This window comes from Macrotis lagotis, chromosome 2 (genome assembly GCF_037893015.1).
Source record: "Macrotis lagotis isolate mMagLag1 chromosome 2, bilby.v1.9.chrom.fasta, whole genome shotgun sequence".
Lineage (NCBI taxonomy): Eukaryota > Metazoa > Chordata > Mammalia > Peramelemorphia > Peramelidae > Macrotis > Macrotis lagotis.
Genome location: NC_133659.1, coordinates 64850527 through 64876101, shown reverse-complemented (window position 1 = coordinate 64876101; position 25575 = coordinate 64850527). Strand labels below are relative to the sequence as shown.

At 44.4% G+C, this 25575-nt stretch overlaps 1 protein-coding gene across 2 annotated transcripts; it reads right to left on the bottom strand.

Moving 5' to 3' along the window:
• Window positions 1–1104: 1104 nt before the first annotated feature.
• On the bottom strand, window positions 1105–24836 carry METTL13 (methyltransferase 13, eEF1A N-terminus and K55). Of its 2 annotated transcripts, none has more exons than XM_074222016.1 (8): window positions 24493–24836; window positions 18871–19630; window positions 14164–14363; window positions 9087–9282; window positions 6021–6188; window positions 3645–3857; window positions 1738–1869; window positions 1105–1459 (listed from the first exon to the last, which is right to left on the bottom strand). In XM_074222016.1, the coding sequence occupies exons 1-8, from the start codon at window positions 24643–24645 to the stop codon at window positions 1185–1187; spliced, it is 2097 nt and encodes a 698-aa protein (XP_074078117.1). In that variant the 5' UTR covers window positions 24646–24836; the 3' UTR covers window positions 1105–1184. The 2 variants fall into 2 exon arrangements, with proteins under 2 accessions (XP_074078117.1, XP_074078118.1); XM_074222017.1 differs by lacking the exon at window positions 24493–24836 and adding an exon at window positions 24370–24441.
• Between the last annotated feature and the right edge of the window lie 739 nt (window positions 24837–25575).

Here is a 25575-nt window from a genome sequence, read left to right as displayed (position 1 = left end):
CTTGTCAGTGGAAATAGTCTTGAGAATAGGGATGAGGAGTATTATGTGTGAAGAATAGCAAACAGGCCAGTTGGGCTAGATTGTAGAGTGCATGGAAGAGAATCAAGTTTAAGAATGTTGGAAAAGTGGGAAGAGGCCAGGTTGTAAAAAATTTTAAATGGAGAATTTTATATTTGATGCTGTAAGTCCCTAGAATTTTTTAAGCAGGATGGGTGACATGATCAGATCTGTGTTTTAAGGTCACTTTGGCAAGTGAATGGAAACTGGAGTGGGAAGAGATGAAATCACTTAGGAGGTGATTGCCACAGTATTGGGAAAGAGGTGATGAGGGGTGACCATGTAACTAGAGAAAGAGATGTACACCAAAGACACTGAGAAGGTAAACAAGATTTGACAACATATTAACTATCTAAGATGAGTGCAAATGAGAAGTTGAGGATGGCTCCATTGTGTTTAAGTGAGACTCTCACAATCTGGCACCAACTCTCTCAAACATACCTTATCTCATGGTTTCAGACACTGAATGCTCCAAAATCTACCTGCTTGCCCTTCCAAGCAAGTCTTGTTCTCTCTTACCTCCAGACCCTAGCTTATATCATTCCATGCATCTGGAATGCCATTCCCTTTCCTTTGAGCCTATTGATTCTTCTACATTCCTTAAGATCCATTCAAATGCTAGCCCCTCATGAAGCCCTTAGATTTTGTTTTAGAGATGCATGTAAGTGAGAATGTGCATCACAGCTCTCTGGGCCCAGCTAGGGCAAGGGACATGTCTTATCCAAATTTTTGATCTTCAACATCATTTCCATCATCATGTTGATGTATACAAACTAAGGTACTGGAGAAACACTTGTCGACAGGAGTCAGAGCCCAAAGCCATGAAGTGCAATGCAACCTTTCAAGCCCCAGTAGTCCTAAAGAAGGCACTTGGAAAGAGCTGGTCCTGCATCCCTGCTTCCTTCTACCAGGTTGGTAGCCTCTATTACAAGGTTATCTAGAACCAGGGAGGAAGGAAGGCTCAGTGAGTAATCCTGGCCAAAGCTCCAAGGACAACACAGGAGAGGCTGAGTATAAATCTATGAAGACAAGACAGAAGCGAGAGGCTTTCCAATTATTTTTGTTATTTTTCTCTGTTTCTGCCCCCAAAGACCCATGATGTCACTCCATTCCCCTGCCCTCGGCCATCACACGATCTTCACAGTCTTGAGCATGTCTGATAGGACGTACTCGTTGTCAAGGCCCTTCCCTGGTCCCCGAAGGGTCCTTTCCAGAGCGCGGGCCATCTCCAGTAGCTCAGGGGTGGCCAGCTTATGCTCAGGCTGCAACTGGCAGAAGAGGATCTCATTGACCTCGCCCTCTATCTGCCGCACATAGAGCAGGGGGAACACCTTCTTGAGTCCAGCCAGCACCGAGTCCTTCAACCCTGAGTCTCGACAGACCAAGTTCAGAATGAAGACACCTTGAGGGGGAGAAGGGGCAGAGGGATTTCAGATCAGGGTTAAGTAAGCACTTTACATGTATCTCATTAGATGTTCACAACACCATCATTATGAGGGAACTGAGGCGGGCAGAGGTGAAGTAACCTGTTAGAATCACACAACTGAAACTGGATTCAGGTCTTCCTGAATCTAGTTCCAGTTGTCCCTCTAGTGAACTAAAGGTCCAGGAGGAAGAACAGTTGCTCTATCTAGTGAAAAAAAGAGCTTCTTCCCTTGGTTCTTGTTTACACTGCCATACCTTCTGGGGTCAGGATCCTTTTGACATTCTGCAGAAAAGCATGGTCCACAAAGGCTGGAGGCGGACAGCTCATTCCTACCGTTGGGTCCTTGCTGTCTACATCAAACATGATAACATCGTAGCGAGGCTGTGCTGGGAAGAAGAAAAGATTGGCCCACAATGAATGGAAAATCTTATTTGGCTGATATAATATTCCTTGAATTCCTATAACAAATACTCTTAGTGTCAAACTGGAGAGAGGGTGAAGGATGAGGAGGAAATGACAGGAAAGGTCATATGTGGAAGGAGAGGGTGATACAGAAATTTTCACACAGTTGGTGTAAGAGACTTGAACCTAAGTCATCATGATTCCAAATCCATCCCTCCATCCACTAGCCATGTTGTGTCTCATAGGAATACATGGAGGACACGATCTGATCATGATATAACTGAAACTGTTGGGGAAAGCTCCCCAGCAATGGGCCATAATGTATGAACAAACTGCTGTCTACACTTTAAGCAAGGAAGTTCAACTAGAAAGTGGAAATTTAAATTAGAAAGTTGTGGATATTTTGTTTTTCAGTTGGAAATATTCTGAAATATTGGTTACTTGAACAACAGTTATCAATCAATCAATCAATAAACATCTATTAAATGTACTGAGTTCTGTGCTAAGCACTAGGGACACAAAAAACAGCCTTTTCCCTCAAGGAGTTTACAATCTAATGGGGCAGACAATAAGCAACAAATATATATGTACAAACCACAATTATTCCCCACCTTTTGCAAACATAATACTCCTAGAAAATGAGTCAATATGTCAAAAGTGTGAGTGCTGATACATTAAACCTTTGGGAAATAGAAGGTCAGGTTCCCAAGACCACCAAAAACTAATTTTTCACTACATGTTGCTGAAAATAATTTTATGCAAACACTTCTTTATAACCAAACATTAATTCTGATAATACGCATTTTTCCTACTATGGTAACCATGAAATAAATCATAAATGCAGAGACAAGGAGAATAATACTGGATGGGATGGTGAGGGTCAGGAGTGGTGATGTCAGAAGAACCCGAGGTAAAATAAAGGAAAAAGGAGGCACAGGCTGGCAGGGAGGCAGGGAACTCTCTTAGCAACACCAGTAGTGCAAATGTGCAAGATGCTGACCTTCACTAGGAGAGGGAGCTTCCTTACCTGAGAGGTCACTAAAGCAATGAAATCCTAGACCCTATGCCCCTTTGATTAAAGTTTGCTGACCAAAACTGATATAATTCCTAACCATCTTAGTGTCAACAAATTCTCCATCCCTTCAACCCAATCCATTTACTTAACCCACTCACTGAAGCTAAAGAAGACATTGGGTAACAGTGAATGTACCTTCAGTGAAGTTTGAGAATACAAGGTGACATGTACCTGGGACATATCACTCCCACTTGTAGAAAGGGTAAGGCTATGTTCCATCCCTTAAGAATGTGACCCTGTACCCTGGAGAAGAACCAATCGCCTTGACAAGCACTTTCCCCTTTTCAAGGTTTTTGAAAGCCCCAAGATTCCTGGGAGTCAACTAAGAGCTCCAGTAGCATCAGGGAACTAGAGTATAGAAATGCAAATGCATATTTTTTATGACAATAATGTAGTAGTTTGTTTCTCCTATGAACAAATTGCACTTCACAAAACTCACTGGGGTTTTGCTCTATCTCTGGCTCATCCCTTTTATCATTTTCCCAAGGAACATCTTCCCCATCTGGTCAACTATGCCATGTAAATTCAAGGGAACTGGACTTAATGGGCTCATTCCCAAGTCAAAACAGAAACCCCCAATTATGAGATGAATGAGACGTCACTTCTAGGAGGTTAACCTTCGAGGGCTTTCTAGGTCCTGGAATTGTCAGACTCCCTCCCCCCAAAGTTTTCTTAAGCCAATACCTTCTCTGGCCAGATTGTTGATGTAGTCCAGGCCGTCTGCAATATGGACTTTCATCCGGTCACTCTGGGTGAAGCCAAACCAATGGGTGGCCACCTCCAGCATAGAAGGGTCAATCTCCACAGCATCAATGTGAGACTTCAAGAAGTGATCATGGATGAAGAGGGGCAGGCTCCCGCCACCCAAACCAACTACCAATAATGATAGCGAGGCCTCTGAGGAGAGATGATGGAACATCATTCTGCTGCCCCCAAACCCAGGAAGTCCCACTCCAACCCCAGGGAACATGGAGAGTCACAGACTTATCATGCAAAAGGAAAAAGCTTTGTTGGCTACAAAATGTCATATACACTTGAGTAGTGATTGCCTTCTTGGCATATGATCATAATTCTCATTACAAATTTCAACAGATAGATTTCTTAAAAGCAAAGATTTACAGTGACAAAAATCCTCTCTAACATTCTAGTAATATAAGCATATTTAAAAGAGCAAATGGAAAACAAAAAATGCTAACCCCATGATATCTTGACAGATCTGTGATCTCATCAGTTTGGGGACACCCTCCAAGGGTGCAGATTGCAACCCACTCTTGCCCTCTCATCCTGGGTAATTCTTGTTCCTACTCTCCTAAGAAATTCTCCACAGGAAGGAACCCTCCATGTCCTTGGGGGGGGGGGGGGGGGTCCTGTCCTCTAATTCTCCTTATACCAATGTACCCTGACAATTGTCCTTCATCTATCTTTCATTTTCCAAGCATCTATTTTTCTGGTCAGGTTCTTTAGACACTTTTTCCCAGGCAACTGTTGGAAGTAAATACCTGAGCTCACTCCCAAAGGGAGAAGCAGAACTACCCAAGTCACATGAAGGCTTTTCAAAGTCTCAATCCCTTCAAAGAGAATTGCCTTAGGAACTTGTCCATCACCTTTGATGCAAATTCCTCCCTTAATTACTTTAACAAGGTCTTAGATGCTGGCAAATCAGACTCTGTTGATATGCATGTCTCCCTTGCCCTTTGGGTGACATTCAATTTTAACTTCAGAGATTGTGGCACTCCATGAAGTCGTAATAGGAAGAATAATGGTGTTATAAGATGGGCTTCTGCTTTGTAGAGAAGCCTGAGTTCTACAAAGCAATGTACAATTCCCCAAAGGCAATTTAGGTTGTTTCCCACATTCTACTCATATCTCACCTAGCTCATATTGTCTATCCAAGGTATTGTGGATTCATGGACCAGCTCTAAGAGTTGTCCATTCAACTATGTATCATAGTCTGGACAAAAGGCATTGCTCATCCCATTGGTCTTTCCTGTGTAGATAGTTCGGTCAAACTCTTTTGAGTAATCTTCATCTCATTTGGGAGATCCTACAATGTTCAAGGGCTCAAAATGTTGGTAAACAAAAAAAGGTAAGAATTCAAAAATAAGTGACTAATATGTGTAGTCATTTTAGGGCTATAATATTTGAGTCCAAAAATAATCTAGACAACATTTATTCTGAAGAGGAGTTGGATATAGTGTTCAAATAAACATATCCAACTCCTCTTCAAAATGGATTTTTTTTTGTTCAGTCAGTTTTTTAATCACACAAACTCCTCACAAACCCATATGGTTTTCTTGGCAGAGATACTGGAGTGGTTTGCCATTTCCTTCTCCAGCTCATTTGACAGATGAGGAAACTGAGGCAAACAGGGTATAGTGACTGTCACACAGCTAGTTAGTGTCTGAGGTCAGATTTGAATTCAGAAAAAGGAAACTTCCTGCCTCCAAGTCTAGCATCTATTCTAACCACTGAACCACTGAGCTATCTATGTATATCATTCTCAAAAAGGCACAGAAGCTACTGGTACAATTCTGAACATTTGTTCAGTAAGCTAGATGACATAATCCTCTAATATCATAACCTCTTTACAAAGGAATGAAAAAAAGCATGTATTTGCTCATTATGTGCCAAAAAAACTGTGTCCAGATAGTAACAAGTTGGCAAATCGTGTGTGTGTGTGTGTGTGTGTGTGTGTGTGTGTGTGTGTGTGTGTGTGTTGTGTATTTTTAAGTGAAGCACATTTAGGGACAAAAAGATCTGAACCCATGCTGTCATTGGCATGGGAATTCCAGTGTGAAAACTTCTTCCACCAATGAATCAACAACTTCTCTGTAACTTTTAATCTTGGAAAGTTGCCAGCATCAGAGATATTAAGTGACTTGCCTATGATCACACAAATAGTATGCATCCCAAGCAGGTCTTGAATCTAAGCCTTCATGATTCAAAAGCCTGGCCATCCCCTACACAAATACAATGTTCTAGGCAACACTCCTGCTCCCACGTAGTCTCATATTCTCTCTCTCTTCTGTTCCCCTTCTTGGACCCCCCCGCCCCTCTTACCAGGGAGCATTTCCGGGTTTTTCAGCAAAGCAAACCCAGCAATCATGGCCTTGTGGTGTTCGCAGCACAGAAAGCTCTTATCGATGAGCTGACTCGCAGGCACAGGAGGATTCTCTGGAGCATCCATTGGCCGGAGTTTCTTCTTGTCCTTTTTCCGCTTCTTTTGGGCTAGGACGTGATGGAAGCAACAACTGGTCAGTCTACAAGCTTTTGCTCTATCAGTCAGGCAACCACCAGTGCCACAAAGAAAGGCCAAAAGCTGCCCCCACTTCAGAGAGCTCAGATTCTGATGGGAGACACCACATCCGGAAGACTCATCGGGGAACATCAAGATGGGCCGAGATGGAGAAGTATCAGTAGCAGGGGCCAGGACAGGCCTACTGTATAAGGTGGGATTTAACAGGGTCTTAAGTGAACGTGAAGAGCCAGCTGGGAGGGGAGGAGCCCTCCCAGAAAGGGGGGGCAGCCAAGGCCCCAGCTGAAGACCCGCCAGAGTCTTCTCTGTGTATAAGGGGCAGCACAAGGGCAGCCGGCGCCGGGGTGTGCTGGAAAGATTGGGAAGGCGCTTGAAATAGCAGTTTATGTTCGACCCTAGAATGAAGTCACAGGGAGCCCCTGGAGCCAGCAGCAACGCAGTCAGATCCTCCTGAGTGAGGAGAGATCTAAAGCAGGAGGGCCAGGTAGATCTACTGAAGGAGTCTGAGGGAGGGGTGAGGAGCCCCGGTACTTGGTACATCATTCTCCCTGACATCAGGGAGGCGAGGCCATGACAAGAATGTGAACTGGATGTGAATGGCGGGGGGGGGACGACACACTGCCAAGTCCCCAGCCTCGCCTCCTCCTTCAGAGCCATCTGGGTCCCGGGGCCAGATATGGATGGATCAGGACAACCGGAGCCCTCCCTGGAAGTAAGGCAATCAGGGTGAAATGACTTGCCCAGGTCACCTGGCTACTCAGTCATGTGTCTGAGGCTGGATTTGAACTCAGGTCTTCCAGACTCCAGGGCTGGCGCTCTGTACACCCCAGCTGCCTCTGGGGTGGTAGACGATGAATGGGGAGAAGGAGGCTTCCACAGGAGATGTTGTGGAGACAGAAATGACCACAGAATAGGTCTGTGGGTGAATGTGAGTGAGGAGTCAAGGCTGGCAGTGAGGGGCCTGGAGAAGTGGGGAAGAGAAGGCCTGAGGGGAAGATGAGCTTTGGTTTGAACGGGTTGCGATTTTAATGCCTATGGGATAAACCAAAACACATAGGACGGCAGCCCAGCCAAGAGAGTGAGGTCAGACAGGGCAAGTGCTGGCTTGGGAGAAGAGGGGAAAGCCAGCAATCCATCTTCAGCAGAGGGGAAATAAACTGCTAAGAGCTGATGAGGAAATCTCAAGGAACACAGGCCAGTGAACTGCTCCACTAAGAAACAAAAGGCTGTCTCTGAACAATCCAGGTATCTTGACAAACACTGCCAGTGTCTAGGAAATGCCTCTATGTTCCCTACTTGCTCAATCATTTTGGTTGTGTCCAACTCCTTGTGATCTATTTGGGGTTTTCTTGGCCAATGTACCGGAGTGGGGTGCCATTTCCTTTTCCGACTCATTTTACAGAAGAGGAAACTGAGGCAAGCAAGGTCAAGTAACTTGTCCAGGGTCACACAGCCAGAAATCGTCTGAAGTTAGAGTTGACCACAGGAAGACGAGACTTCCTGGGTCTAGGTCCAGTGCTCCCTCCACTGCACCAGCTAGCCACAAGAGGGCACAGACAATGCCTACCCACCCTCAGGGCGCTTTAGAAAGTGCTGCCTGCCAGCTGGCTGCAGGGGCAGAGCCAGGGGTCACCATCCCTCTGTTGAACTTCACCTTCACGGGCCTCAGATTCCTTTCCCTGGTGGTTCTCGTGTCTGCTGTCAGGAAGAAGCCTTCTCGTGTATCTCATCACAGAGATTATGAAATGGGAACAACTTAGAACCAAGTGACTTGGCTGAAGTGGAAAGAGTTGAAAAGTGCTGAAAGGAAGAAGGTCTTTGTGTAGTTTTGTTTTTCAACTAAGACTTTTTAAAAACAACGGTCTAGGGGGCAGCTGGGAGGCATAATGGATAGAGCACCGGCCCTGGAGTCAGGAGGACCTGAGTTCAAATCCAACCTCAAGACACTTAATAATTACCTAGCTGTGTGGCCTTGGGCAAGTCACTCTTAACCCCACTGCCTTGCAAAAATTAAAAAAAAAAAAGCAAGTACAGGACTATGAAGAGTTCTTAGAATTTTTTTTTCCCCCAAAGTCCCCTTGGATGACCCAGATATAGCACTGTATGGTATACAGCAGGAAAAAAAACACTTGCTAGACTAGGAAATCAAGACACTAAATTCCATTTCTAGGATTGCTATGAAATAACTCTCAAAAAAGTAGTGAGCTGTCCACTGATAGAAGTATTCAAAGCAGAGGAGGCTAAATGTTGTCAAATAAGATCCTGCATTAGGTCAACTCTAGAAGAGACCTCTATTGTCTCTTCCAAATCTACAATTCTGCAAATTAGAGGTCAAGCTTCTCTTTCAATAAAATGTAAATGGAGAACAGAGAAGGTAGACAAGTCACATGTAGTCAATGAGATGATGTGCAAACAAAATACCTAGAAGCTCTTTAAAATGTGAGGCAGCTTCATTGGAATATTCATTTTCTCTAACAACTTCTTAACCAGAGTTGCTTGCCACTCTCTGAAATACCCATTTTTCCAAGGGCATATGAGCTTGCCACCCATTCAAGAGTGTCACTGACCTATTTCATTAAAATGCTATTCTTATTAATAAAATGATTAATCACCAAGCTCTAAAAAAAGTTAAGGAAGTGTCTTTTTTTGTTGTGAATTAATATCTCTGCTTTTCATCATGGCTGAGAAGTCCCGAGTTCAAGGTTAGGGCCAACATTACCCCCTGATCCTTTATCACTTTGATCCAGGACAAGAAATAGAACCTGGAGCATCAGCCCCAGACCAATTCTGTCCAATCCAGCCCAATTCCAAAGACATGCTTTGCCCACCCTCACCCCACCACCGTGACCATGGGACCGACCGACCCCTACCTCGATGAGGTGAATCAGTCAGCAACCTGGCTTCCGACTGAACCACATTCCTGTTGCTGAGAAAGATCAGACGCCGGAAGTACCGTTTCTCATCTCCCTGTACATCCTCAATGACGTAGTCACCACTCAAGGAACTGCAGTCCCGGTGCTGAATGGTCCGGACCCCAATGTCCCCACCAACTGACAAGAAAGGTACCTGGAGGTAAAACCAGGTAAAAGAGTTAAGGTGGTTCAGAAGTCCAAGTTACCCCCCAAAAGTTGAAAACAACATTCACTTCCTGTATGAATATGTGAGAATAATAGCTGGAAAGAGAGATTAGAGGAAAATGTGATAGAAGACTATGAAATTGCCAAAGAGAACTTAATATGGTAAACAGTAAAATTCAGTGTTAGCAGGAATTATGGAGAAAGGCTATTATTTTTGGAGATGCTATTATCATGAAAAAAATAACATTATTGTTGATTTTTTACAAGGCAATGGGGTTAACTGGCTCGCCCAAGGTCACACAGCTAGATAATTATTAAGTATCTGAGGCCAAACTCAGGGCCTCCTGACTCCAAGGTCAGTGCTCTATCCACTGCACCACCTAGCTGCCCCAAAATGACATTATTATTAACAATAGGGGTAGAATGGAAACAATGTAAAGATTAACAGATTGCCTTCTGTGGGGGGGGGGGGAGCAAGAATGGGGGGGGGTTGTAAAACTCAAAATAAATAAAACCTTTCTTAGGGGGAAAAAAAAATAGGGGTAGAGATGAGAATTGGTGCAATCTTTTCTCTGCTCCCATGGCCACCACTGCTGGCTTAAGGTATTATCACCTCTCCCCTGTACTACAGGGACTCATTGAACTCCTGTCTTCCAAATTTCCTGCCAAAATAATTTCCCTGAAGTACAAGGTTTGGGCTTTTTTTTCCCCATAATTAAATGACGGTTTCCTTGCTCACCTTGGATTAACTAAGTGCCCCCCCAAAGAATTGATGTTTAATATTTGCTTGTTGGATAATTTCTTTTCAGAAAGTAATATTGCACTAATATTACTTAATAAAAAATGTTAAGAACTATACAAAGTTTCATAGTCTTTGATTCAATTATTAGGACAATACCATAAAGATGCTAGTAAGCAAATATTCTTATCAGCTTTAGATAGACTGGCAAAAACAAAAACAAAAAACTGGATGCGACCCACATGTCCAATGGTTGAGAAATGCATGAATAAATTATGATTTATAGAATCACACAAGCAGCTATTAAAATTTAACTGTGTTGATCACTGTGGTAAGTGCCAAGAGCACAAAGAGGAAAAAAAAAAAAGGGCCCCTGCCCTCAAGGAGCTTGTGTTCTCATAAGGGGAATAACATACTTGTAATTAATACAAAATATATGGAGTAAAGACAAGGTGAATTCTGATGGGAGAGACAAACAGCTGCAGGGGAAGTCCCCATGAAAGAGAAGGCACAGGAGCTGAGATTTAAATAAGTTTGTTGTTGCTCAGTCCTTTCAGTCTTGCTTGATTCTCTGTGACCCCATCTGGGGTTTTCTTGGCAAAGACACTGGAGCAGTTTGCCATTTCTTTCTCTTGAAGAAGTTACTGGAATTGAAATGGAATCTTACTCTATAATTTATCATATACATGTCTATAGATGCATATCTACCCATTATATGGGTGTATAAACATATTTACAACACACACACACACACACACACACGGAAATGTATCTATGCAACTAGAAATGAAAAATAAAGAAAACACAGAGAATGATGGAGGACATATACTTAAGTGATAGGGTTTAAAAAAGGAATTAGAACACACAGCTCACACATCAAACATGCTCTCTGCCAGTTCAGAACAAATCTCCTGATTTGGGGGTGGGGGGGAATTTCTATGAGTTTTTGTGAATAAAATGTTCACCATTTAGTATCCCCATTCTTTCACTTATCTTCAGTCTCCCCATCTACCAGCTACTTCCTAACTGCCTACTAATATGCTCCATGTCCTCCCCAACCCTAAAAAACACCCTCTCACTTAATCCATCCTTCCTCATTAGCTTCTCCCACATAAGCCCGCCTTCTCTTCTGACACTGCCCCCACTCTGGTGCTGACAATGTGTCCTTACAACAGCACAGCTAAATAACTACGTCGCCCTCTATTCAATAAAATCCAGAGATTCCCTATTACATCTTGTTTGGTTTATAAAGTCCTTTATAGCCTGACTCTTTATAAAGTCCTTTATAGCCTGACTCCCTCCTACCCTCCAACCTCCCTACACCCCTCCATGTACCCAAGGATCCAGGGACAATGATCTCCATTGTTCCTTTGACACTGTCACTCTCTCCAGTACCCTCTTCTCACTAGGTTTGGCATCACCACTCTCTCTCTTAGTTCTCCTACCTCTCTGAACTCTCTTTCTCAGTCTCCTTTGCTGGATGTTCATCTAGCTCATGCCAACTCACTGCAGAAGTCCCACAAGGCTCTTCCATGGGTCCTTTTCTATATTATTTCACTCAGAAATGTCATCAACTCCCATTGACTTAATTCTCATTTCTATGCTGATGATTTGCAAACCACTCCAAATCTCTACTTCAGTCTTGTATCTCCAGTTGTCACCTCTAACTGGACGTCGCTCAGACATCTTAAATTCATCATATCCAAAACTGAACTCATCATCTTTCTCCCAAAGCCTTCCCTTTTCACAACATGGTTGTTTGTCTGGCCAAGGTTCCTAGAGGTCAGGGACCATCTTTTGCCTCTCCTCCTATCACCAGAGCTCAGCACGGTGACCAGCACATTACCGGCCCTTCCTCAATGTCGCTGACTGAACTCGCTAAGTTTAATAAACCCAAAGACTTGAGCTCCTGGGCTAGAGTCATTATTCAACAAAAAGTTCAGCAAAGCTGGAATCCACTTTGGATTTGGATTCTTGAAAACTAGAAAACACTCTGGAAAGACATTGAGAGTGATTTAAGGTATGCAAAAGGACTTTACATATCTTATCTCATTTGATCCTCACAAACTGCCCTGGTAGGTGGGTACTGTAATCCCCACTTTGCAGAGAGGGAACTGAGGCAGACAGAGGTTAATTGATATAGAAATGTCTAAGGCAAAATTTAAACTGAGGTCTTCCAAACTCATGGTCCAATAGTCTTCCTACCTAGCTTCCAACAACCCCCAAAGAGATCAAAAAATGAGGAAAATGGGGCAGCTAGGTGGCATAGGGGTGGCTAGGTGGCATAGTGGATAAAGCACCGGCCCTGGAGTCAGGGTTCAAATCCGGTCTCAGACACTTAATAATTACCTAGCTATGTGGCCTTGAGCAAGCCACTTAACCCCATTTGCCTTGCAAAAACCTAAAAAAAAAAAAAATGAGGAAAAGGTCCCACAGATACAAAAATATTTATGGAATCTCTTTTCATTATGACAAAGAGGGTGTCTATCAACTAGGAAAAAGCCAAAAAACTTATGATATATGACTATAATGATATGACTGTGCCATAAGAAGAGACCAAAGGGATGGTTTCAGAGAAATCTGAAGTGATGCAAAGTGAAGTGGTCAGAATCAGGAAAACAACTTATAATACAGCAAACAACACTGTAAAGACAAATAACTTTGGAAGACAGCACCATGGTTAACCACTATTCAAGAGGACTGATAATAAAGCATGTCTCCCATCTCCTGAAAAAGAAGTGATGCGCATCCTGAAAAAGAAGTGATGCATACAAGAGTGAGATCGAAGCACATATTTTTGGCTATGGCCAAAATGAAGATTTGTTTTATTTAATTATATTTACTAATTGCAAAGGTTGCTGTTTTGTTTTTTTAAACTGGGTGTAGAAGGATCTAGGACAGCAAAGGAAAATAAAAATGAAAGTGGAAGGGGGGAAAAAAAGAAAGAGGATTATGATAACTCTGAAAAAACGGGGCAGCTAGATGGCACAGTGGATAAAGCACCAGCCCTGGAGTCAAGAGGACCTGAATTCAAATCTGACCTCAGACATTTAATAATTGCCTAGCCATGTGACTTTGGGCAAGTCACTTAACTCCATTGCCTTGCAAAACAAACAAACAATAACTTTGAAAAAACTGAACAGAAGCAACCAGACATAGGGTTAGTAAGACAGACAGGCAGGACAGCTTTAAAACCAATGTGTGGGATATATTATATAATTCTGAACAGAAACGTAAGTGTAATGGAGATGCAGAATTTCATTTATAATCCCTTTTATGTATGTGGAAATGTTCATTTTGCCAAGTTAAAAAAAAATAACCCACCAAATGACCCCTTAATTTTGTATTCCCAATCAGTGAGAAAAAGCTACACTCTAACCACAACATCCGGCACTTCCCAGGAAGAATTCCTAACTGGCAACTAAAAGACCTTCATCCCAAAGTCTGGCCGAGACAAATGCACTGCTTCATGAAACAAGACAGACTGCAAAGCAGAGAAATGGACCATTCAAGACACCCAGATTCTACTTCTCTATTTACCACTATATCACTAAACTTTTAATGCTTCCATTTCCTTACTGGGGATACAGAGACAAAAAATCCCTGTCTCTACATTCATCCATCACACATTGTGAAGATGGGCCAGGATGACACAAAACTGTTTAAATCCTAAATGTGGTCATTGGTCAAACTTTCCCCAAATAGTAAAAAATTGGCAACCTGTAATAAATGTAACTAAGCAGAGTTTTGCATACATCCTCAGACAGATGTACACTGCATTAGTGAAATAGTCCCAAAAGGTCAGGAAAAGAACAGAAAGTGAACAATGTAAGGGCCTGGCTAACCTCAGAGGTCATCCAGTCAAATCCTCTCATTTGGAAAATGAGGAAAAAGAGGGGCAAAAGAACCTACACCTAAGGGACTTGACCAAGGTCACACAGACAGGGAATGGCAAAGGCTGGAGTTGAACCCATATCCTCTGATGCCATCCTGTATCCTTGCTCTCCCGTCACAGGCTGGAGCATCACCTCTGAAGAGAGCAGCAGCAGGCAATACCCATGCCTGGTGCTTGAGCTCTCAACAAGGGCGACAGGCTCCCAGGGTCCTCAGTGGCTGTGGCAGCAACTTTACCTGCTGCTGGGCTGGCAGCCCTGGTGGTGCCAGCTCCATGACTTTCCCTGACAGCTCAGCCTGGATGCTGTCCATGCCTTGATAGTGCTGGTCCCTGTGCAGGGCCACTGTGATCAGTCGCCGGAAGCCCGCACTGGCTGCCAGCTGCTTCCGACCTTCCTCCATGCCAAACAGCCACTCTGTCTCTCGGCCCTGGGGAACTGTAAGAGAAGGCTAGGTGTTAGGGGTGCTGGGGACAACGTTCACACCCAAGGCCAAGACGCAGCATGGACCCACTTTGGCAAAGCGATAGAGTGTAACAATATGCCACTGACCCTCGCTTCTGAACCAGCACCACAAGGAAGGGGAGCTATCATTCTCTGCCCCTCAACGTACCAAGCAAGTCAAAACACCAGTGTTAGGACTAGGCTTCCAGGCCTTGATCACTCCCTCACTGCCACGCTCTCGGGCTATTCTCTAAAACCACTCAGTCTGCTCTCATAGATCCCCACATTTATTCAGTCTCCTCTGTCTTAGAAATATCATCCTCCCTCTTTCTGTTTGCTGAAGGCTTACCTAAGCTTTTAAAGTCCACCTGAGAAAAAGAACCCCCTATTCATCTCAAACTACTGGGAAAACCAGAAAGCAAGCTATCATTAATTAGGGTTGAGTCAACATTTTGATATACCACAGAAAGCTGAAAATGGAGATGTCCTGAAAATTAGAATTCATATCTAAAATAACTGGAGGAGAACCAGAGCAGGACATTTTGACAATTGTGACTAAGAAGTAGAACCTTAAACAAATGAAGAAGAGAGATGATTTGAAAAGATAAAACAATTTCAATTAACATGAAATCAAAATGTTTTGGTACAACTAAAATTAAAGCAAAAAAAGGATAAGAAGGGATGTGGTCAACTAAGTTAAAAACATCTGTGTATCAAATATGATATCCAAGATGTATAAGCAACAAAAAGTATAAGACATAAGGCCATTTCCCAAAGATAAGTCAAAAATAAGAATGGTTTTCAGAAAAAGAAATGCAGGTTATTATTAATAATAATCAGGTAGGGGCGGCTAGGTGGCACAGTGGATAAAGCACCAGCCCTGGAGTCAGGAGTACCTGGGTTCAAATCCGGTCTCAAACACTTAATAATTGCCTAACTGTGTGGCCTTGGGCAAGTCACTTAGCCCCATTTGCCTTGCAAAAACCTAAAAAGTAAAAATAAATAAATAATAATAATCAGGTGACCACTAATAATTTATTAAGCACATATGTTCCTGGTAAAGGGTGAGTGCTAGGGATACAAAGTCAAAATGGAAGGTCTCTCTCCTCAAGGAGCATAACCCTAAAGGAAGAAACAGTTGCTAATTAACAGGGATATACAAGATACATACAGAGGAGATAGAAGATCAAGGTTAACGGTCAGATCTTCTGGTCAAAGGCAGAATTTGAGCTAAGTCTTGAAGGAAACCCGAAATTCTAAGAGGCAGAAGAGAGGAGGGAGAACACCCAAGAGTGAGGGCCAGCTATGGCCAAGGTGGGGAGAAAGGGATCGAGCATCCTGGGTGAAAAAAGAGCAAGTTTGTCAATAGGGCTGGAATGGGGGGAATGTGTACAAAATAGAGGAAGATGTCATTGGAGAGTCCTGAGTGCCAGAGTGATTTATATTGGATCCTAGTGGAACTGGCCAATGGAATTTGTTAAACAAAGGGGTGATGTAGACAGACCTTTAGCCTTAGGAAAATCACTTTGGCTGTTGCTATGTGGAGGACAGATCAATATAAAGAGACTTAAGGCTACTGCAGTAGTGCTGAAAAAACTTATCCTAAGCCATGTGAGGGGAGAAAAGGGAATAGTATCAACACTCCAGTGTGAGGAAAGAAACACTAAGATTTTGTAACTGCTTGGGGCAAGGGGGAGTGATATATCAAAGTGGAAACCTAGTTTGAGAGACTAGGTGACTGGCAGAATGGTGATACCATAGGGAAACTTGGAAGACGGATCATTTTGATGGAAAAGATGAGTTCTACTCTGGATATGTCGGGTTTGAAATGTCTGATAGATGGTTAATAAAAAGATGTCTGAAGCTCAAGAGGTCCAGACTGGCTTCTAGATCTGGGAACCATCTGTAGAGTGATAATAGAAAACAGAATCAATAAGATCAACAAGTGAGATATCATTGAAAAGAGTACAAAACTCAGGACAAAGGCTTCGAAAGCAACCAGAATATGACCCAGATTGAGATCTAGCAAAGGAGAATGAGAAGAAGCAGTCAGATGGGATGTACAAAAACCAGAAGAACAAAGTCATATAAAAAATTTGAAAGAATATTCCAAATCACTACTAATTAAAAATTCGGAGGTTCTACTTCACATCTAGAAAACTGACAAAAATATCAAGGGAATTAATGGTGGAAGATGCCTTGCTAAGTGAGTCGATACAATCACATTAGAAAGCAATCTGGAATTGTGAAAATAAAGTGACCAAAATGCCCTCACCCTTTGATCACAAAGATCCCTCTAAGCAAAAACCCTAAAACAAAAGGCTCCATTTTTACCAACATACAAAGTCTTAAAGCAGTTTTGAGTCATTAGGGCTTTTAAACTATTTAAGCTAAGATTTTGAGGGCACCCCTTAAGGATATCACTTTCTGTGATGGCAAAGAACTGGAAACAAAATAGATGCCCACCAATTGGAAAATGGCTAAATAAACTGGGGAATTTGAAGTTAATAGAATATTCATTGGTATGAGCTAAGAAACAATGAATATGAATACAAAGAAAGGAGGACTTACATGACCTAAAGGCAAAATAAAATAAACGGAGTCCAGAAAACAGCATAAATATATATATATATATATATATATATATAGAGAGAGAGAGAGAGAGAGAGAGAGAGAGAGAGAGAGAACAAAGAAAAGCCACAAAATAAACAAAACCCGAATTATAAAAGTTAAAATGGCCCCAAAGAAAGGAGAAAATACCTCCCACCCTACTTCCTGCAGAAGCTAAGATTCACTGGAGATCTTTTTTTCATATTGATCAGTTTTTCTGATTTTTTTTCTTTTTAAAAAAAAATCCTTTGTTATAAGAACCCAAACATACTCCCTCAGATCTCCCACAACATTTAGTTTTCTGACTTGCACTGAGCTATAATATATCTAACTTAATTGTAATGTGTTTTTTTTTATTCCCTTGACTAAACCAAACCCATAAGAGCAGGCACTGTGGCTTATCACAACTTTGCATCCCTACCAGGTCTAAACTTAGTATAACTTTTTGCACCTGATAAATGTCTGATGCTGTTATCAATACTATACATAACTCAGCTTCAGGTCAGACTCCATTACTCACCATGAGCAAAAGCCCAGACATCCTTCTAACTGGAATTTTCCTCCCTCTACTCCTGTCAAAATCCTACTTATTCTTCTAACTCCACTTCTAGTGACATTCTGTTCATACCTAGATGAGGACAGTTTCTCCTCTAGCCCCCCCCCCCCAGAACCTGGTTTAAAACTGTTGGCAAGATGGTATGAGAAGACCACAGAATGAGGAGTTAGGAAACCTAGGTTTGAATCCCAACTCTGCTACTATTTTGCTACTAACCTCACAAAGTTATCTTGAAGAGAACATTCTATAAACTTTAAAAAGCACCAAGTAAACATGAATATTCTATTCTACTGATTCATATACTGATCTGATCCTCCTTCATATGGCAAGTTTCCTGAAGGGAGAGATATTGCTACCCAGAGTATCTTAATGTGGCATAAATAAGATAGAGAGATAAGGTCACGCAGGTGGCAAATAGCACAACCAGGAATTGAACTCAGGTTCCCCTTGCTCCAAGTCCACCTCACTGACCTGGATTTTAATTCAGGTCCCCTTAATCTGGGGTCTACCAATCTAACCAAGATTTGAACTCAGGTCATCTTGCTCTGAGCCTACCACACATTCCTCTATAATATGATTCCTCCTTCCATTTAGTGAGTTCAATAAATACTTGTCAAAGCAATAAAATGAATGAACAGAAGCCAAATGAAGCAATAAATAGAGCACTGGATCTTAAGACTTAATTACAAATCCAAATTCAGGTACTTTTTAATTGTGTAATCCTGGGTAAATGACTTAGCTTCCCTTGGTCTCGTGTTAATCTTTAAAACTGGAATAATCTCTCAGTTTTGTGAGACAGAGAGAGAGAAAGAGAGAGAGAGAGAGAGAGAGAGACAGAGAGAGATGTTTGTCATGTGCCTTGCATTCAAAGTACTATATAAATGCTACTATTATTTTCTCAGCTTCATTAAGTACTTATTAAATCTTTGCTGAAACAACAAATGGATGAATGGGATTATTAATTTGACAATAAAGAAAGAAAATTTAAAAATTGGAGCTTTCCCCTCTTCTGATATTTACTACTTGTGTGACCTTGAGCATGTCACTCATTCTTTCTAGGCCTCAGTTTTCTCATCTGTAAAATAAGGCAGATGGACTAGATGGTGTCTCAGGTTTGTTCCAACTCCAGATCTCTGATCCAAGGAAACCAGACTATGTGTCAATGATGGGACTCCACCCTGTGATCAAGTCTGAGCTCTATGTTGACTTGGGTCCTTTGACCCTCATTATTGTAAAAAACTATAGGTAACCAATACATGCACAACCCCAACAACCAAGCCTCATTTCTTTAGAAACCAACCCCATTAGGAAAAGCAGGAAAGGATCTCAACTCACTGATGAAAATGGCAAAATGATTGTCTCTAGACAGCTTCACAGTGGGGGTGTCCACAACATGCAGGGTGTACCGAGGCTCCCCAGTACTTCCGTCACATAAATCCAGGGACACACTCCCGGGCCCAGTCTTTCGGCTCAGCTGGCTCCTCAGCCAGGCATACCGCTGCCGCTCTCCTACCGCTTCTGCCAGTCGCTCGCTGTTCTCCAGCCGGACAGGTTTGCCTTGCTCCTGAGCACACAGCTCAAGGATCTGGAGGGCAGAGCCAGAAACTGGCCTGAATTTAGTCATGATGAAAGCAAAGACAGGCAGGGAAAACTGTGGCTCTGCCTCTGATGTCAGGTTCTGGCTGCTGGTGACTTGGTGCACCCTTACCATCCACCCTTCTCTGGAGAAGTGGCCCAACACTTTCTTCAAGATGTGAGCTTGGGCCAGGGAGATGCATAGATATCGGCCTCCTACCTGCAGCACCCGGCCCACCTCTGCCAGCATCCTGTCCACCTTTTCCAGAGTTTTGTCTTCCTCATCTGTCAGGACGGCATCCAGAGTACCCTTGTCCAACACCACCTGAAAGGAGGCATCTGGAAACTCCATCTTTGTCATGTCCATCTGCAGAAAACTCATCTGGGGTCGCCTGCTTCCATTTCGTTCTTTCATCTGCTTGATGACCACCTCACTGATGTCAATGTTCACAATGTCCTGAAAGCCCACATCATAAAGCTGTTCACTCAACTCTGAGTTGCCACATCCAACCACCAGCACCTAGAAAAGACAAAAAACGGAAAGAGGACTCTTCTGAGAGAAGTTCTACCAAAGGGGAAATCTTTACAAGTTGATGATGTTTGTCCTTCATTTTTGAAGAAGACCATGACATCTGAGAGTTGAAGCTATGATAAAGAATAATGGACAACTGGGAAAGGGACAAACTACTCAGCATCATGGAAGAGAAAATCTGTAAGAATTCTTAAGATGGGGCAGCTAGGTAGTACAGTGGATAGAGCACCAGCCCTGGAGTCAGTAGGACATGAGTTCAAATTTAACTTCAGACAACCTAATACTTAACTGTGTGACCTTGGGTAAGTCACTTAACCCCATTACCTTGTCAAAAGAAAAAAAAGAGTTCTTAAGTTATAATTATCTTAGATCTGTGCTGTTAGAAACTAACGATTACTTCAAGGGGAACAGAGAGATAACTATTATTTCATTTGATCCTCAGAATAACTCTGAAATGTTAGAGCTATTATTATCCCAATTTTGCAGCTGAGGAAACGGAGGCTGAAGTGACTTGCCTAGGGTCACAGAGCTACTAAGTGTCTGAGGTCAGAATTAAAGTAGTCTTCTGACTTCAAAATTCTCTCATCACACTCTTTGTGGCCCTTGTTTTGTCATCTGTAAAATAAGTCCCATCAGGACTGGATGTAAAGTTTGTTCCAGCTCTAGAGGCTGGAATGAATCAATCAATAAACAATTATTAAGCACCTACACTGCATGGAGAACTGCAAGGAAAAGAAGAACAAGTATTTATTCATTTGCTAAGGTTGCAGCCAAAGTTACAAAAGAAAGGTAAAAGACTGTCAACCCCTAATCTGCAGGAGCTCCTAAACTAAAGAAGATAATCAATAATCATTTATTAAATGACTATAGGCAGTGGGCAGGATGCTAAACACCTGAGGGAAAGACGAATGAGTGTTTATTCAGTGCCTACTAGTGATGAGGAGGCTGGGAAGGGAAGCATTTATTAAGCACCCACTTTGTGGTAATGTCCAGGATGCAGAGAGAGAGGCAAAAGGCAGCCCCATCCCAGACTCTGGTTGAAGGTGAGGTACCCCCCCCCACTAAATAGCTGCGACCAGGCCTGACAGCTAAGGCTGGGGGGGGGGGGGGTGTACAGGGTGAAAGGTACAGGGTGAAATGTACAGAGTGAAATGTACAGAGTGAAATGCACAGAGGGAAACCTACAGGGTGAAACGTACAGAGGGAAACCCACAGGGTGAAACGTACAGAGGGAAACCCACAGGGTGAAACGTACAGAGGGAAACCCACAGGGTGAAACGTACAGAGGGAAACCCACAGGGTGAAATGTACAGAGGGAAACCTACAGGGTGAAACCTACAGGGTGAAATGTACAGGGTGAAATGTACAGGGTGAAATGTACAGAGGGAAACCCACAGGGTGAAATGTACAGAGGGAAACCTACAGGGTGAAACCTACAGGGTGAAATGTACAGGGTGAAATGTACAGGGTGAAATGTACAGAGGGAAACCCACAGGGTGAAATGTACAGAGGGAAACCTACAGGGTGAAACCTACAGGGTGAAATGTACAGGGTGAAATGTACAGGGTGAAACGTACAGAGGGAAACCTACAGGGTGAAACGTACAGGGTGAAACCTACAGGGTGAAATGTACAGAGGGAAACCTACAGGGTGAAACGTACCGGGTGAAATGTACAGAGGGAAACCTACAGGGTGAAACGTACAGAGGGAAACCCACAGGGTGAAACGTACAGAGGGAAACCCACAGGGTGAAATGTACAGAGGGAAACCCACAGGGTGAAATGTACAGAGGGAAACCCACAGGGTGAAATGTACAGAGGGAAACCTACAGGGTGAAACCTACAGGGTGAAATGTACAGGGTGAAATGTACAGAGGGAAACCCACAGGGTGAAATGTACAGAGGGAAACCTACAGGGTGAAACCTACAGGGTGAAATGTACAGGGTGAAATGTACAGGGTGAAACGTACAGAGGGAAACCTACAGGGTGAAACGTACAGGGTGAAACCTACAGGGTGAAATGTACAGAGGGAAACCCACAGGGTGAAACGTACCGGGTGAAATGTACAGAGGGAAACCTACAGGGTGAAACGTACCGGGTGAAATGTACAGAGGGAAACCTACAGGGTGAAACGTACAGAGGGAAACCCACAGGGTGAAACGTACAGAGGGAAACCCACAGGGTGAAACGTACAGAGGGAAACCCACAGGGTGAAATGTACAGAGGGAAACCCACAGGGTGAAATGTACAGAGGGAAACCCACAGGGTGAAATGTACAGAGGGAAACCTACAGGGTGAAATGTACAGGGTGAAATGTACAGGGTGAAATGTACAGAGGGAAACCCACAGGGTGAAATGTACAGAGGGAAACCTACAGGGTGAAACCTACAGGGTGAAATGTACAGGGTGAAATGTACAGGGTGAAACGTACAGAGGGAAACCTACAGGGTGAAACGTACAGGGTGAAACCTACAGGGTGAAATGTACAGAGGGAAACCTACAGGGTGAAACGTACAGAGGGAAACCCACAGGGTGAAACGTACAGAGGGAAACCCACAGGGTGAAATGTACAGAGGGAAACCCACAGGGTGAAATGTACAGAGGGAAACCCACAGGGTGAAATGTACAGAGGGAAACCTACAGGGTGAAACCTACAGGGTGAAATGTACAGGGTGAAATGTACAGGGTGAAATGTACAGAGGGAAACCCACAGGGTGAAATGTACAGAGGGAAACCTACAGGGTGAAATGTACAGGGTGAAATGTACAGGGTGAAATGTACAGAGGGAAACCCACAGGGTGAAATGTACAGAGGGAAACCTACAGGGTGAAACCTACAGGGTGAAATGTACAGGGTGAAATGTACAGGGTGAAATGTACAGAGGGAAACCCACAGGGTGAAATGTACAGAGGGAAACCTACAGGGTGAAACCTACAGGGTGAAATGTACAGGGTGAAATGTACAGGGTGAAACGTACAGAGGGAAACCTACAGGGTGAAACGTACAGGGTGAAACCTACAGGGTGAAATGTACAGAGGGAAACCCACAGGGTGAAACGTACCGGGTGAAATGTACAGAGGGAAACCTACAGGGTGAAACGTACCGGGTGAAATGTACAGAGGGAAACCTACAGGGTGAAACGTACAGAGGGAAACCCACAGGGTGAAACGTACAGAGGGAAACCCACAGGGTGAAACGTACAGAGGGAAACCCACAGGGTGAAATGTACAGAGGGAAACCCACAGGGTGAAATGTACAGAGGGAAACCCACAGGGTGAAATGTACAGAGGGAAACCTACAGGGTGAAATGTACAGGGTGAAATGTACAGGGTGAAATGTACAGAGGGAAACCCACAGGGTGAAATGTACAGAGGGAAACCTACAGGGTGAAACCTACAGGGTGAAATGTACAGGGTGAAATGTACAGGGTGAAATGTACAGAGGGAAACCCACAGGGTGAAATGTACAGAGGGAAACCTACAGGGTGAAACCTACAGGGTGAAATGTACAGGGTGAAATGTACAGGGTGAAATGTACAGAGGGAAACCCACAGGGTGAAATGTACAGAGGGAAACCTACAGGGTGAAACCTACAGGGTGAAATGTACAGGGTGAAATGTACAGGGTGAAACGTACAGAGGGAAACCTACAGGGTGAAACGTACAGGGTGAAACCTACAGGGTGAAATGTACAGAGGGAAACCTACAGGGTGAAACGTACCGGGTGAAATGTACAGAGGGAAACCTACAGGGTGAAACGTACAGAGGGAAACCCACAGGGTGAAATGTACAGAGGGAAACCCACAGGGTGAAATGTACAGAGGGAAACCCACAGGGTGAAATGTACAGAGGGAAACCCACAGGGTGAAATGTACAGAGGGAAACCTACAGGGTGAAATGTACAGGGTGAAATGTACAGGGTGAAATGTACAGAGGGAAACCCACAGGGTGAAACCTACAGGGTGAAATGTACAGGGTGAAATGTACAGGGTGAAACGTACAGAGGGAAACCCACAGGGTGAAACGTACAGAGGGAAACCCACAGGGTGAAATGTACAGAGGGAAACCCACAGGGTGAAATGTACAGAGGGAAACCTACAGGGTGAAACGTACAGGGTGAAACGTACAGAGGGAAACCCACAGGGTGAAACGTACAGAGGGAAACCCACAGGGTGAAACGTACAGAGGGAAACCCACAGGGTGAAACGTACAGAGGGAAACCCACAGGGTGAAACGTACAGAGGGAAACCCACAGGGTGAAACGTACAGAGGGAAACCCACAGGGTGAAATGTACAGAGGGAAACCCACAGGGTGAAACGTACAGAGGGAAACCCACAGGGTGAAACGTACAGAGGGAAACCCACAGGGTGAAATGTACAGAGGGAAACCCACAGGGTGAAATGTACAGAGGGAAACCCACAGGGTGAAATGTACTGAGGGAAACCCACAGGGTGAAATGTACAGAGGGAAACCCACAGGGTGAAACGTACAGAGGGAAACCCACAGGGTGAAACGTACAGAGGGAAACCCACAGGGTGAAATGTACAGAGGGAAACCTACAGGGTGAAATGTACAGGGTGAAATGTACAGGGTGAAACGTACAGAGGGAAACCTACAGGGTGAAACCTACAGGGTGAAACGTACAGGGTGAAATGTACAGAGGGAAACCTACAGGGTGAAACCTACAGGGTGAAATGTACAGAGGGAAACCCACAGGGTGAAACGTACCGGGTGAAACGTACAAAGCCGGCCCTCCGGGCCCCGGAACCGGATCGGACCGGGTTGCGGGGTGGGGCTGGAGGGGGCGGCCGGCGCCCGAGGGCGCGGGTCGGGGGTCGGGAGCCCCCTTACCTTATCCTTGGCCTTGATGTATTTGTGCAGCACCCCGCACAGCTCCAGGTAGGTCCCGTACCATTCAAAGGCTTTCTTCCCGCGCTGCTGGAAGAACTTCTCCCAGTAGTCCGCGGAGCCGAACTCCTTGGAGCTTCTGGGCAGCAGATTCATGGTCACCTCCGCGAGGGCGAAGGGTCGCCGGTTCTCCGCGGGCCCCGGGCCGTGCAAGGGGAGACACACACACGCACGCTCGCGCGCCGCGTGGACCCGCGGACCCGCGACTACCGGATCGCCGCCCGCGGGAGACTCACACGCGCCGCGGCCCCCTCCCCCATCCCGGCCGCACTTTCTCTCCACTCGATTTCAGATCAGGCAACTCTTTCCGGGTTCGCCGCGTCGCGATTGGTCGGCTCGCCAGACGCTGCCGGCTTCTCATTGGCCGGCCGTCTCCCGCTCGCGGCACCTCATTGGCTTCGCCCGCTTCCGCCCTCGGAGCGGCAGTTTAGGGGGCCGGTTAAGGGGCTGAGTAACAGCCGCCGGCTGAGGGCGGGGCTTGTCCCGAGGTCCGCCCCAACGCGGAAGCCGGGCCGTCCCCCGCCGCGCTTTCCGGAGTTTTAGGGGCGAAGCCGCCCTCTCCTGCGGGCACCGCGGGGGTGGGGAGCCGCCCTGAAAAGTGGCGATGCCCCCAGGCCGGTGAGGGGAGCAAGAAGTCGGACCTACGGAGGGGAGGCGAGTGCGGGACCCACAAGAGACAGAGAGCCGGACAGAAATAAATGGCGCGATGGATGGCTTTGACCGCGTGAAATTTCAGAATTACATTCAGCCGCATTTAAGGCCGCCAAGATGAGTAGGAATGCAGAAAGCTGCGGAAACGTGTATCACAGCTAGTGATTCTGATAAAGGACTCATTTCTCGAATAGAGATCTGAGTCAAATAAGACAAGTCATTCACCTGTTGACGTGGGCAGGCGGGTTTCACATAAAGAAATTAAAACTATAATTATAGGAATATGCTCCAAATCATTTTTTAAGAAAACTGCAAATTATGAACTGATACTGATCGAAATGAGAACCAGAAAAACACTGTACAGCCTAACAGCAA